This window comes from Balaenoptera physalus (assembly GCF_965194825.1).
Source record: "Balaenoptera physalus genome assembly, chromosome: 19".
NCBI classification, from domain to species: Eukaryota; Metazoa; Chordata; class Mammalia; order Artiodactyla; family Balaenopteridae; genus Balaenoptera; species Balaenoptera physalus.
In genome coordinates, this window is record NC_138900.1 from 979,615 (window position 1) to 993,898 (window position 14,284).

The window sequence follows — 14,284 nt, forward strand, 5'->3', positions numbered from 1 at the left end:
GAAGCCCTCGCGCCTAGAGCCCGTGCTCTGCAACAAGAGAAGCCACCGCAATGAGAAGCCCACACATTGCAAGGAAAAGTAGCCCCCGCTCGCCGCAACTAGAGGAAGCCCGCGCGCAGCAACGAAGACCCAACGCAGCCATAAATAAATAAATATACTTTAAAATAAAAATTAAAAAAAGAAAAGAAAATTAGAAATCTCAAGTTAAGGAATGTAGTGCTTTTCTGTGTATGGGAAGATGCAAGAGTCTGGGCTCACTGCAATCATTCCTTTGATATGCACCTTAGTTACCCAAGGCCAGTGTCCTGTGTTTTCTCACCCTGAGTTCCCTCAGGGCTCACCGCGGGCAGTGGATGCAGTCTGATGGCTGCTAGATGTCAGGTATTCTCTGTTTCCTTCCTGAGTTCCCTCGGGGCTCACCAGCTCACCATAGGCTGTGGCTGCAATCACTGATGACTGTGACATCCTTTGTTTACTGACATGGCAGGAAATATTCCATTTCTCACAGGGAAGAGGGAGGTTGCCTGTTCCAGGAAGAACTGACATCAGGTTGGCTCACCTGTTGCCAGGAAAACTGGCAGAGGAGCACTCCCCTCACAGTCCCTTTAATAAACTGTCACAGTGGAGATAGTCCTAATCTAAAGATTAGAACAAGGACTTCCCTGTGGTCCAGTGGTTAAGACTCCGCACTTTCACTCTCGTGGTCCTGGTCGGGGAACTAAGATCCTGCGATCTGAGGTGATGGGGTGTGGGGTGGGGGGAGTAGGTAGGCATTTACTGATTAGGCTTTATGATTAAGAGGGAGGTCAGTCAGGTGAGTGGGGTGTAAGTGAGACAGGGACTGATCGGGCAGGGGATGTACAGAGAGCAAGAGAGCAGCCATACGGCTGGGCCTGATCATATAGGAAAACACTTCACTTCTCTGACCGTGCATTTCCCCCAGAAATCTGCTTCTCCAGGTAGGTTGCTGTGAGAAATGTTCATAATGAAACCGAGCAGGACCCTGCAGGGCCCTCTGAGGTACAAAACCCCTCCTTACGTTCGTTGGATTCCCTGGTGGTCCAGTGGTTAAGACTCCATGCTTCCACTGCAGGGGGCACGGGTTCGAACCCTGGTCGGGGCAACTAGAATCCTACATGCCTTGTGGCTAAAAAAAAGAAAAAAGAAAAAAAGCTTCAGCCTCCTAGACCTTTTCTGAGTTCCAAAGGGCATATCCATACAGTCACTAATTAGGGAAGGGAGGGAATGCAGAAACAAAGGAGGAGCGGTCAAGAAAACAATAGCGCAGGAATAAAGCAGGGTCCTGGTTCCACCTCAAGGGATATACATAACAATATATTTTTGAGTTCTTCTGCAGGATCTGAGGCCCCCACCCATGTGGAGGATGGTAGCTTCTGGCTGAACACAAGCACATGGACCCCAGACTGGCTGGAACCAGAAGGCTGATGACTGAGATTCCTGAAAGACCACCCTGTTACCTTATCACCAACCAATCAGAGGAGGGTTACACACCCTGCAGCCCACCCCCGGATTTTGCCTATAAAAACTCTTCCCAGAAAACCATTGCGGAATTTGGGCTTTTTAAGTAAGTGTTTCTGCAAACTTTATTGATCCTTCTGATCTCGGGTGGCCTCGGCCTGCAGCGGCTTGAAGCAGGATTTCCCTTCCCCGGCCAGAGAATGAATTCAGTTAGGCTGTAGCAGCGAGAGCGTTGAATCTTAGCCACTAGACCAGTGGCCAGCGACAAGGCCCTCAGAAGGAAGCCCCTTTTCTTGTCATTTTAGCAAAGTTATACTGTAACAAACTTTTAAACCAGGCACCCGCATGCTCTACTAATCTCCGGCCCAAGCACACCTTTCAAGTCTTTTAATCACAGAATACCTTGCCTAACTTGTCATTTCTTTCTGTAGATCAAAGAAGCAGAAATGAAAAATAAGTAATTAACAGATGACCAGATCTCTTCCCTAGCTTCCCCTTCAATGATCTCACAAACAAACTGTGTGAACAAGATAACATCTAGGGGAAGATCACAAGAAGTCCACGAGCCTGCATGCAGTGGAGGATGGCAAGGACTCTGATCCGCCATCTTGAAACCGTGCACCTCAGATTGGGACTTGAACCCACGTGCCGGGACTCGAGCCTGGCCAAGACCCTGATTGGGACTTGAACCCAAGTGCTGGAACTTGAACCTGGCCAAAACCCACAGTCTTCCAACTGAGATCGCACACCTGGCTTCAGGACTTAATGAAGCTCAGGTTCTTGATGTCTAATCGCAGAAAGAATTAAGTGATAGACAAAGTGATAGGTAAGAGGTGGATTTATTTAGAGAGAAACACACTTCACAGACAGAGCGTGGGCCATCTCAGAAGGTGAGAAAGGCACGAGGGTGTGGGGTTGTCAGTTTTTATAGTGGTGGGTAATTTCTCATAGGATAATGAGTGGGAGAAGTATTCCATCTATTTTGGGAAGGGGCAGGAATTTCCAGGAATTGGGCCACCGCCCAATTTTTGATCCTTATTGTCGCCTTAGAACTGTCATGGCACCTATGGGTGTGTCATTTAGCTCACTCATGTGTTACAATGAGCATATAATGAAGCTCATGGTCTAGGGGAAGTCAACTTGTCCACCATCTTGGACCCATTTGGTTCTAATCCATTTATGTCATGTCCTCGGGCTATGTCATCCTTTCAAACGTTGTGCCCTGCCCCCTTCCCTCTTGTTGCAATCTCAATGATTAACTGAGATGACTTCCCTCCTTTCCTTTAAAACTTTCATGGCCGAGCAGAATCTCTAGAGGTGTTTTTTGGGGGACGCTGAGTCCACCATCTCCCCAGATTGTCAGCATTCTGATTAAAGGCACCTTTCTTTTCTATGGCCATTTGTGAGTATGTAATTGAGTTTGTAAGCTGCGAGCAGCGAGACCTCCATTGGATAACAGCAGGTGGAGGCTCCACGTCCCCAAGCCCAGCCAGGCCTCCGTATAGGTGCAGCCCAGAGAAGGCACAGAGACTCTGGGAGGAGGCACAGTGCCCCTCACTCCTGATATCCCCCAAGTTGAGGAGGTCTGGCAGCGATTAGAGCAGAGTGATGGAAAGCGCTCTTGGAGTGGGGGGCCTGAGGAGTATTTCCCGGGACAGACCTGAGCTGTAGATGCCCAGAGTGCTCCCCTTAGTCATTCCCTGTCCCCCCAGGACACCGCCGGCAAGCTAGCACTAGGGCGACCATGCCCCACAGTAATTGCGTTGTCGGGGCAGGGTGGGGATGTGGGTGTGGCCAGTGCATCCTCTCCTTACCTGCTCTCGGAGCCCTGGGATCAGGCCCCCCCATCCTCTCCATTTTGCACAGGAAGAAACCGAGGCTCAGAGAGGGGGTTTCTCTTGCCTGTGCTAAGTAAATGCCCAAGACAAAGTCGGATGACCAGTGTCCTCAGGACAACAAAGTAGACTGAGAAGATCTTAGAGTCTGGGGTGACTTCCCAGGGGGCAATCAGAGGACTGTCAGGAAAGGACACAAGTCAGTCTGGGATGAAGTGAGGGAGCCACGTGGATTACAAATGAATAAAAAGAAAATTCTGGGAGTTCCCTGGCAGTCCAGTGGTTAGGACTTGGCGCTTTTACTGCCTTGGGCCTGGGTTAAATCCCTGGTCTGGGAACTAATATCCTGCACACCATGCGGTTTGGCCAAAAAAACCCAAAAACAAACAAAAAAATCTTACAGTGATCAGGGCTGTGGTGAGGGTAAACAGGGTCACAGCTAGAGTAGCCCCAAGCCTTATTTGGGTTTCCATAGGAAGAGATACAATGCTCCTACACATAATCACTATTAAATATTTTAATGAATTCATTTTTCAATTATAAATAAATATCTTAAAGAGGAAACTGGATTCACAACTGTAAGGGGTAAGCCAGCTCCACTTGGAATAAACAGAGGGCAACCCACCTGCAGAGAAAAATCCAGTGACCTTCTTGGTTCCTTTCTGCAAAGGAACCCTCTGTTTATGAAACTGTGGGCCTCAGATTGGGACCTGAACCCACGTTCTTTTAACTGAGATAACACACCTGGTCTCAGGACTTAACGAAGCTCAGGTTCTTGATGTCTTGTCACAGAAAGAATTCAGTGAGAGACAAAGTGATGGGTAAGAAGTGGGTTTATTGGGGGGGCTTCCTTGGTGGTACAGTGGTTAAGAATCCACCTGCTGGGCTTCCCTGGTGGTGCAGTGCTTGAGAATCCGCCTGCCAATGCAGGGGACACGGGTTCGAGCCCTGGTCTGGGAAGATCCCACATGCTGCGGAGCAACTGGGCCCGTGAACCACAACTACTGAGCCTGCGCGTCTGGAGCCTATGCTCCGCAACAAAAGAGGCTGCGATAGTGAGAGGTCCGCGCACCGCGATGAAGAGTGACTCCCGCTTGCCACAACTAGAGAAAGCCCTCGCACAGAAATGAAGACCCAACAGAGCCAAAAATAAATAAATTAATTAATTTTTAAAAAAATAGAAAAAAAGAATCCGCCTGCCAATGCAGGGGACACGGGTTTGAGCCCTGGTCCAGGAGGATCCCGCATGCCGTGGAGCAACTAAGTCCGTGAGCCACAACTACTGAGCCCGCATGCCACAACTACTGAAGCCCGTGCACCTAGAGCCCGTGCTCCACAACAAGAGAAGCCACTGCAATGAGAGGCCCATGCACCGCAATGAAGAGTGGCTCTTACTCGCCGCAACTAGAGGAAGCCCGTGCATAGCAACGAAGACCAAACACAGCCAAAAATAAATAAATTAATAAATTAATTTAAAATATATATATATTTTTAAAAAAGAAGTGGATTTATTTAGAGAGAAACACATTCCACAGACAGAGTGTGGACCATCTCAGAAGGCAAGAGCGGCACCAGGGTATGGGGTTGTCAGTTTTTATAGGAGTGGGTAATTTCATAGGCTAATGAGTGGGAAGAGTATTCCAGCTATTTTGGGGAAGGGGTAGGAATTTCTAGGAATTGGGCCACCACCCACTTTTTGGCCTTTTATGGTTGGTCTGGGATCTGTCATGGTGACTGTGGGTGTGTCAATTAGTGTGCTGATGTGTTACAGTGAGTATATACTGATGCTCAAGGTCTGGTGGAAGTCAACTCATCTGCCATCTTGGATTTATTTGGTTCTAACCAGTTTGGGTCATGGCCTTGAGCTATGTCATTCTTTTAAAGGTTGTGCCCTGCCCCCTTCTCTCCCTTTTCATTTAGAAGCAGAAACTCCCCAAACGTGTTAGTCTGGACTTGTAGCTGACTCTCCACCTCAGTCGAATGCACAGGAGGTTACCAGTGGGAATCCACCTTTGTATTGTTGAACTCTGCATATAATCACTGAGCTTGGAGCTGGGTGGAGGCCAGGCACTCATTCTATTTATGATTTAAGTACCTGTGTGATGTGTGTGATGCCAAGTAGAGTCAGACAGGCAGCTGGTGTGTCAGGGAGACGTGTCAACTGTGCATTTAACCTGCAAAATCCAAGCATATTGGCTAAGCAGAGGGTGTGAGAGAAAGAGCTGGTTTTTTTTTTTTTTTAACTTATTTATCTTACTTGCTGATTCCAATAAACTCTACCCCGGGGGTCCAGGTATTAAAGTCAGAGCAGTCACAAAACCAAGCATTTCAGAAAACATGGACATTCAAGATCTTTTGTATTGCTAATGGTGCTACAATGGGTAAAAACCACTTTGAAAAAGTTTGCCGCTGGGTATTGGAAAAATACTTGTGTTTCTCCTTTACTCTCACTCTACTGCCATACTCAACACTATTTTTTTTCATTGAAGTGTAGTTGATTTACCATATTATATGTTTCAGGTATGATTCAATACAATAGTAATTCAAGATTTTTATAGATTATACTCTATTTAAAGTTATTAGAAAATAATGGCTATATTTCCCTGTGCTGTACAATAGATCATTGTTGCTTATTTCTTTTATACATAGTAGTTTGTATCTATTAGTCTCCTTCCCATATTGTGTCCCTCTCCCCTTCCTTCTCCCCACCGGTAACCACTAGTTTGTTCTCTATATCTGTGAGTCTGTTTCTATTTTATCATATACATTCACTTATTTCTTTTTTTTAGATTCCACATATAAGTGATAACATAGAGTATGTATCTTTGTCTGATTTATTTCACTAAGCATAATACTCTAGTTCCATCCATATTGTTGCGAATGTCAGAATTTCCGTCTTTTTTATGACTAATATTCCATTGTATATATATACCACATCGTCTTTATCCATTCATCTGTTGATGGCACGTAGGTTGCTTCCATAACTTGGCTATTGTAAATAGTGCTGCTATTAACATTGGGGTGCGTGTGTCTTTTTGAAGTAACCACACTCAACACTTCTGACATCAGAAGTGTGGCTGTTTTCTCACACCAACCAATTGTCTGTGGCACCAACTGGGTGTTCTACAATTCAGTGAATTCTGACACTAATTCGGGTTAGTGAAAATCCCTCAGGTTAAGGGCTCAGTCCCATATGATTGCCCCCCACTTCAGAGGCCAATTGCAGATAGTGGGTACCCATGTTACCCACAACTTCTGTCTGATTTGGCTGCAAATCAGAGGTTCCCCTAACTGCCCTCTTCGAATTGGATTATTCACTAGAACGGTTCACAGAATTTAGGGAAATACTCACTTACTTAAACAGTTTATTATATTTTAAAGGGTATGATAAAGGGTACAGATGAACAGCCAGACAGAGTTACAGAGGGAGAGATCAGGAAGGGTCCCGAGCACAGGAGCTTCTGTCCCTGTAGAGTAGGGGCATGCCACCCTCCTGGCACATGGATGTGTTCTGCAACCTGGAAGATCTCCAAGTCCTGAACTTAAGAATGCATGATCCATTATTAACTCAATCTCCAGTTCTTCTCCACTTCCAGGGATGCAGGGGTGCGGTGGGGCTGAAAGTTCCAAGCTTCTAATCATAGTTCGGTCTTTCTGGTGATCAGTCCCCATCCTGAAGCCATCCAGGAGCCCACCAAGCATCACCTCATTTAAAGCCAAAGACACTCCTTTCATCCAGGAAATTTAAAAGGATTTAGGTGCTTTGTGTCAGAAGCCAGGGTCCAAGATCAAACTTTAGAACAAAAGATGCTCCCAGAGGAATTCCCTGGAGGTCCAGTGGTAAGCGTCCACTCTTTCACTGCTGTGGGTGCGGGTTCGAGCCTTGGTCAGGAAACTACCATCCGACAAGCTCCGTGTCGCAGCCAAAAACAAAAACAAACAAAAAGCTCCTAGTGCTTTTCTCTCTTAGGAAAATACAAGGGTTTTGGGGGCGCTGTGCTGGGGAACCGGGCAGAGTCCAATATATATATTTATTTGCTGTTATTTCACAACCCATCTCCCAGAGGTCTTTCCAAAGAAAAGCCTTCTATCATACCAAGATTTGCAAGAATATTCACCATAGTAAAATACCTGGAGACAGCCCAGGAAAGAGGATGGATGAATGGGCTTCTCCACATAGTGGAGCATTATCCCAGCCCGATAGCAAGGGAATCAGAGAAGTGTCACAATTTACCCCACAGAATGCCCCTGTTCCAGGATTCAGGCCATTTCTACAGGGCACCTTCTAGTTTCTTAATGATACTGAACCCTAATTTCCTATTGGAAGCCAGATCACAAATGTGTTCGCAATAACTAGCATGTGAGCTTTTGCCTCGACTGTACACAGAATCCGTTTTCTCCAAACTGCTCTTTCAAACTGGTTTTGCATATAAGCCTTCCCTACCCCCACACGCTCCATCTACTGGAAGAAGTGCATGGAAAACATTGGACTTTTCTGGTATTTGTTAATAAAATTGCACTCTGCAACTTTCAGTCCCCAGTCTTCTTTTAGGTCCAGTTTAGCTATTAAATTGCCAGTAAATTAAATGATTATATATTATTTAAATACGAAGGGTCCCTTTCTTCAGTTAAGGCCTCTTTCCAAGTTTCCATCTCCGCTCCCCACCTTTTTAGGTGCCTGTGGCTGCACTAGAGATAAAGGGTGTGGACAGAGGACAGGGCAGCAGGCAGGGAAAGTCTCGTTGGACCACTGAGCTTGGAACTCATTGTCTTATTGTAACCGAAAGTGGGGTCTGGCTGCTCGCCACTCAAAAGCCAATAAAGAGGTCAGGTTGGTGGAAAGGGAACTGCTTTATTTTGGATGCCGGCAACCGGGGGATGGGGAGGGTGGACGCCTGTCCTAAGGCTGACTCCACCCCCACCCCCACCCCCACCCCCCGAGACAATCAGTGGGCAACAGCTTTTATAGACGGAGGGAGGGGACCACATGCAGAAACAGCACAGTCAGCTCTAACAGTCATCTTGAAATTGGTCATCTGTGCTCTGATCAGCGTTCTCTTGATTGTTTTAAGCACAGTTAGTCTTCAGGTTCAGGGTCCGTTCTTTCCCTATTTCTCTGAGGCTAATTCTCAGAATTGTGGCAGCTTATGTCATGGCTACAGCCTGGTCATCATGCTGTTAACTTCTTCCACCTGGTGGGGGTTTCAGTATCTACAAGACAGCTCAGGAAATGGCTCAGAGTATTATCTACAGTCTTTAAGGAGGAACTAAAGATCCTTGATTTTTGCTTAATGACTAAACAATTATTATTTGGTCTCCTTTGACTGTTTTCCTTTGTCTCTGCATTTTCTCACTTCTCTGATTAAACTTATTCTTTTGCTGAAGTTTTTCCACACACAAAAGCAGGCTGAGGACATGGGGGGACAAGGAGCATAGGGTCCTGCTCCGTTTCATTCTCACTTGGGGCATACGCCAAAATTTTAAAGAATAAACACCAAAATAACACATCCATTCATTTATTCAACAGATATTTATTGGTTATTTGAAATGTGCCAGATGCTTTTCTACGCACCTGAGATACTTTAGTGAACAAAACTGAGAAATTCCCTGCTCTTCATAAACTTACTTTTTCTTTTGGGGTGGGGGGTGAAACAATAAATGGAAAATACAATCAGGAAATTACATTCTTTTTTTTAAATTGTCTTTTAAAATTTATTTTCTTTCCTTTTTTAATTTTTCATCTTATTTAATTATTATTATTTTTGGCCGTGCTGCCAGGCATGTGGGATCTTAGTTCACCGACCAGGGATGGAACCTGTGCCCTCTGCAGTGGAAGCGAGAAGTCTTAACCACTGGACCGCCAGGGAAGTTGCCACTTTTTTTTTTTTTTAATTATTATTATTATTTTTTTTAACAAAATTTTTTAAAATTTGTATTTATTTATTTATTTATGGTTTGTGTTGGGTCTTCGTTTCTGTGCGAGGGCTTTCTCTAGTTGCGGCAAGCGGGGGCCACTCTTCATCGCGGTGCGTGGGCCTCTCACTATCGTGGCCTCTCTTGTTGCGGAGCACAGGCTCCAGACGCGCAGGCTCAGTAATTGTGGCTCATGGGCCTAGCTGCTCCGCGGCATGTGGGATCTTCCCAGACCAGGGCTCGAGCCCATGTCCCCTGCATTGGCAGGCAGATTCTCAACCACTGCACCACCAGGGAAGCCCTTTAATTATTTTTATAAAGTATATTCTATAGAGCAGTACTATGGAAATAAACATACGCACATACATTATTTCTATACATCACATTGGGGCCATAGCCAAGGAAGCATTTAGCGTGGAGGGAACACTTTTGAGGGCAATTTTCTGGTGAAACCTAAGGTGGCGGTGGTAGGTGGAGGACTGGCGGAAGCGTCTCGGGCAAAGGGAACATACATAGGGCTTCTCTCCCGTGTGGATTCTCTCGTGAGCCCGAAGGTTGGTTTTGTGGCTGAAGGCCATTTCACACATGCTGCACATGAAAGGCTTCTCTCCTGCATGAATCCTCTGATGCACATGTAGGTCTGATGCCTGGAAGAAGCCTTTGCCACACTCAGCACAAATATATGTCCTCTCATTATTGTGTCTTTTCTGGTGAACTTTTAACCGAGAGGAATACCTAAAGATCTTGGGACACGTCTCACATTTGTATACTTTTGGGGCTCCGTGGAATCTTTCTTGGTGTTCCCCACGTGCAGAGTTCCCCTCAGTGCTCTGGTGGGTAGAAACAGGCTCAAGGGTGACCTGGTCTGGCTTGAAGAGAAACCCTGGTTCCATCTCCACAAGGACATCTTGATAGGAGGGTCCTTTCAGGGACCCTTCCTGGGACCTGGAGGGGCCTGGACCTGCTCTTCTGGAGCTGAGTGGATTCTCCAAACAAACACCTCCTTCTTCAGGCCTCGGACTGTTCTCTTCTTGGATAATGAGTAGGAAAGGTATTTGATTGTTTGGACTAGCAATACGGTCATTTACTTGACATGTTTTCAAAGAAATGTTGCCACCATTTTCTTTACCTTCACTTTCTGTAGCGGGGGAAAAAGTGACTCAGTGAAGTTATACCCAAGAAAGAGTCCACACAGATCATCCCTCTGGTACCTGGGCTTTCCCCACTCACTTTGTCTTGTTTCCAGGGAAGTATCTTGAGGAGTCCAGAAAGGTGTCCCCATGTTCTCTCTTGCTGGAGTTCCTGTCGACAACTGTTTTGTGAAGTGAACAATGACTTCTCTTAAGGGCATATTCTCACAAAAGAGGGCTTCCTGTCCCTGCATGTGGACGTGGACCTGTGAACAAAGCCTGATTACTATCTATAATAACTTCTTTCTCTACTTCCAGGCAACTCCAACAGACTACTTATTCTTTACACTCCCATGCCCCTCACCCTGGGGGTCAGAACCCTCTACTTACTAAGCCAGGTGGCTTCATGCCATCATCGGTCAGATCTTCCATGAATTTCTCCAGGTTTCTGCCGCTTGCATTCCATTTCTCTTGTAAAGTGGACCTGTCACCGCAGCGGCCATTGATCATAAACTGTTCCAGGACCAAACGAGAAATTATTTCATCCTTGCTGTGTTTTTCTGGCTGCAGCCATGAGTGAAATAATTTATAGAGTCTTTGCAGCTCCTGCCTTGCACATGAGTTATTGCTGTTTTGAAATAAGCTCAGCTGAGTGCTCCGGAACTCAGAGATCCCCTCTCCCTCCTGGATGGCAGATCCTTGGCTGGGTTTAAGCTCTAGATTATCTGACCCAGGATCCTTCCTGGATGGTTCATCTTGAAAGGAGATTCTGAGGTCTAAAGCCATTCTTAACAAGAATTCTCAGAGAGCCGCAACTTCAGGGATTCAATCTCTGCTGACTTGTTTCTTGGGGGATCTCTTTCAACAACTGGTGGATGTTTAAGAACTGCAAACTAGAAGAGATATGTAATAAATTACAACACTAGTATAATTGAAAAGAAACAAACAAAATTCAGGTTCAGTTGAGTTCATGGATGAATTCTACTAGACATCTGGTGAATAAACAAATGGAGAAAAGCGCAACCTCATCAGTCATCCCAGAAATGCAAAATAAAACTACAACAATGTGCTACAATATACCTACCAGAATCACTAAAATAAAATAGAGTCAGCATTGACATGGGTTGGAGCACCTGGCACTCTCAGTCACTGCTGGTGAGTACTCACGTTGGAAATGCTTTGACTAATATGTGCTAAATCTGTATTTATGCATTCCCTGTGACTCATCAATTTTACTCCTCGGCATGTACTCAACGGAAGAATATACTCATGTGCAACAAAGGCATATACAATAATGTTTCTATCGACATAATTCATAATATTCCTATGCTGTAAATAATCTAAATGTCCAACATTCAATGGGACAGATTACAATTAATTGATGTAGAAGCATTTTTGATAGCAATGAGAAGAAATTCTTCATGCAATAACATGGAAATAATCGAGGCACCAAACAAAACATTTTGTTTCTTCTCGTTTATGTTCATTGAAAACCATATAAATACTATCAATATTATTTAGGATGTTGGTTAAAATTTTGGAAACAATAGTAGATCCTGGGATAGGTACATATGGAGGGCTCCATAGGAAGACCCCATCCCAGTTTGCCTGGGACTAAAGAGAGAGTTCCTGTGATGCTGTACTTCCAATTTTAGCTGACGATAGTCTACCTCTTGATCTTGGAGGCAGTTACACACGAGTGTTTCTCTGTAAAAATCCACCAATCTATATACTTTCACTTTTCCTTTTTTCTGTATGTGCGTTACATTTCAATTTAAATAGTTCAATTTTAAACAGTAAATAGCGTCTTAAGTTGTAATTGGACATGATTTAACTGAACGAAGGCGATCTAGTACAAAGATGTTCTTTCAGTCATTATAAGAAAACAAAATATTACAAACAATTGACAAGAAAGTGAATGAAATAGGACAGGCTGGAATCCATATACATGATTTCATCTTGTGCTAGAAACTCCTACATCAGACACAAACACCTGCAAAACCACCTCAGCTACACCCCGTGTCAGCCCAATGATACATTCCTCAGGAAATTTTCATTTTACTTTCACCTCTTTCTTTTTTCCAATTACCCTTCCTTATGAAAAACATTTGTCTTTGCTTCACTGATCTTATCAAAGTTATAATTTTATATTGATCTGTTTCTTTCTTTTTAAAAATAAATTTATTTATTTATTTTTGGCTGCGTTGTGTCTTTGTTGCTGCGCATGGGCTTTCTCTACTTGCGGCGAGCGGGGGCTACTCTTCATTGCGGTGCGCAGGTTTCTCATTGCGGTGTCTTCTCTTGTTGCGGAGCACGGGCTCTGGGCACGCGGGCTTCAGTAGTTGTGGCTCGTGGGCTCTAGAGCACAGGCTCAGTAGTTGTGGTGCACGGGTTTAGTCGCTCCACGGTATGTGGAATCTTCCCGGACCAGGGCTCTAACCCATGTTCCCTGCAGTGGCAGGAGGATTGTTAACCACTGCACCACCAGGGAAGTCCGTATTGAGCTGTTTGTATTGCCTATCCTTTTCTACTGGAGTGTAGGATTCAGAGGAGAAACTGAGTTTGTATTATTCAATATTGATTTGTGACTGCAAATCAATGATCTGGGCAACCACAGGGATACCCCTTGGGATGTCAAACAGATAAAAGATTTAATCCTCTTTCTACATCATTGCTCTATTTTTTTGTGTGTGTGTTTTTTTATATATAGTCAACATTTCAAAGACTTGTATTATTATTATTATTATTTTTGTCCGCACCACGCAGCTTGCAGGATCCTAGTTCCCCCAACCAGGGATCGAATCCGCACCCTTGGAAGTGAAAGCACGGAGTCTGGACCACCAGGGAATTCCCAGATTTTTTTTCTTTTTTCTTTTGGCTGCGCCACGCAGCATGTGGGATCTTAGTTCCCCGACCAGGGATGGAACCCGCGCCCCCTGCATTGGAAGCTGGAGTCTTAACCACTGGACTGCCAGGAAAGTCCCTGTATTTGTTGTTGTTTTCTTTTAAAGCAAACGTCGTGCCACAAAATCTGAAAATGTGGGTGTTTGTTGGGATATGTGGGCTCCCAAATACCTAATTAATTTCTGTTAACTGATGTCATGTTTTGTGTCAACCTCACCTGCTGATCTGATAAAACTAGCCACCCTGATCTCATCAATGAATGAGGCAAAGATGATTCTAGGCAAAACCCTATAGGAGAAAGTTGAACACATCCTTGCCTTCCCCTAATCCACTTATCACACCTATTTAGTCAACCTTTTTAAAATGCTAATCTGCTCAGGTCATGCTCCACTGCTCCACTTAATTCCCTCCATGGCTCCCTCTTGCTCTCACGGAAAAGCACTAAGTCCTTCGTGGTTCCACCAGGCTTTGCCTGGGCCTGTCCTCACCCTTCCCACCCCACCTTAGGTGCTGTGGCTGGTTATCTACACCCGGGTATACTGGTCTCTATTGTTTTTCTTTTTTCTGTATAATCCATACGTCCTCCTTCATCTGGGACTCCCCAGGAGTTCTCTCTCTCTCTTTTTTTTTTTTTTGGCCACACCACATGGCATGTGGGAGTTTAGCTCCCCAACAAGGGATCCAATCTGCGCCCCCTGCATTGGAAGTGTGGAGTCTTAACCACTGGACAGCCAGGGAAGTCCCATGGGTTCTCTTTCTGGACTACCCCAGGCACACACAGACCACTTGGTCACATTTGCAGACATGCACTCAATTTCACACAAACAAAGCCACGGAGCACTATTATGGCTAGGACCTTGGAATTCGAAATTGCCATATTTAGAATTTTCATCACAAGAAAAAGGGATGTAATGATGCATGCTGATGGATGTTAACTAGACTTACTGTGATCATTTCTCAATACATGCAAATATTGTATCATATGCAGTACATCTGAAATTAATACAATGTTATATGTCAATT

General features: G+C 44.9%; 1 protein-coding gene and 2 long non-coding RNA genes across 3 annotated transcripts in view; 2 read left to right on the forward strand and 1 right to left on the reverse strand.

Moving 5' to 3' along the window:
* The window catches only part of LOC309648347, a 46,248-nt gene extending 37,052 nt beyond the window's left edge, over positions 1 to 9,196 (forward strand). The window contains exon 2 of the long non-coding RNA XR_014256621.1: positions 5 to 9,196. This is a non-coding gene — a long non-coding RNA (uncharacterized lncRNA). The remainder of the gene's footprint in view (positions 1 to 4) is intronic.
* LOC309648358 overlaps positions 1 to 12,952 on the forward strand; it is a 263,978-nt gene extending 251,026 nt beyond the window's left edge. The window contains exon 2 of the long non-coding RNA XR_014256632.1: positions 12,636 to 12,952. This is a non-coding gene — a long non-coding RNA (uncharacterized lncRNA). The remainder of the gene's footprint in view (positions 1 to 12,635) is intronic.
* The window catches only part of LOC309648229 (zinc finger and SCAN domain-containing protein 4-like), a 24,228-nt gene continuing 13,248 nt past the window's right edge, over positions 3,305 to 14,284 (reverse strand). Inside the window, exons 3-5 of the mRNA XM_082436658.1 lie at positions 10,748 to 11,250; positions 10,458 to 10,623; positions 3,305 to 10,365 (exon numbers count right to left, since the gene is read on the reverse strand). Coding sequence (XP_082292784.1) covers positions 9,608 to 10,365; positions 10,458 to 10,623; positions 10,748 to 11,143 — 1,320 coding nt within the window. The 5' untranslated portion in view covers positions 11,144 to 11,250 and the 3' untranslated portion in view covers positions 3,305 to 9,607. The remainder of the gene's footprint in view (positions 10,366 to 10,457; positions 10,624 to 10,747; positions 11,251 to 14,284) is intronic.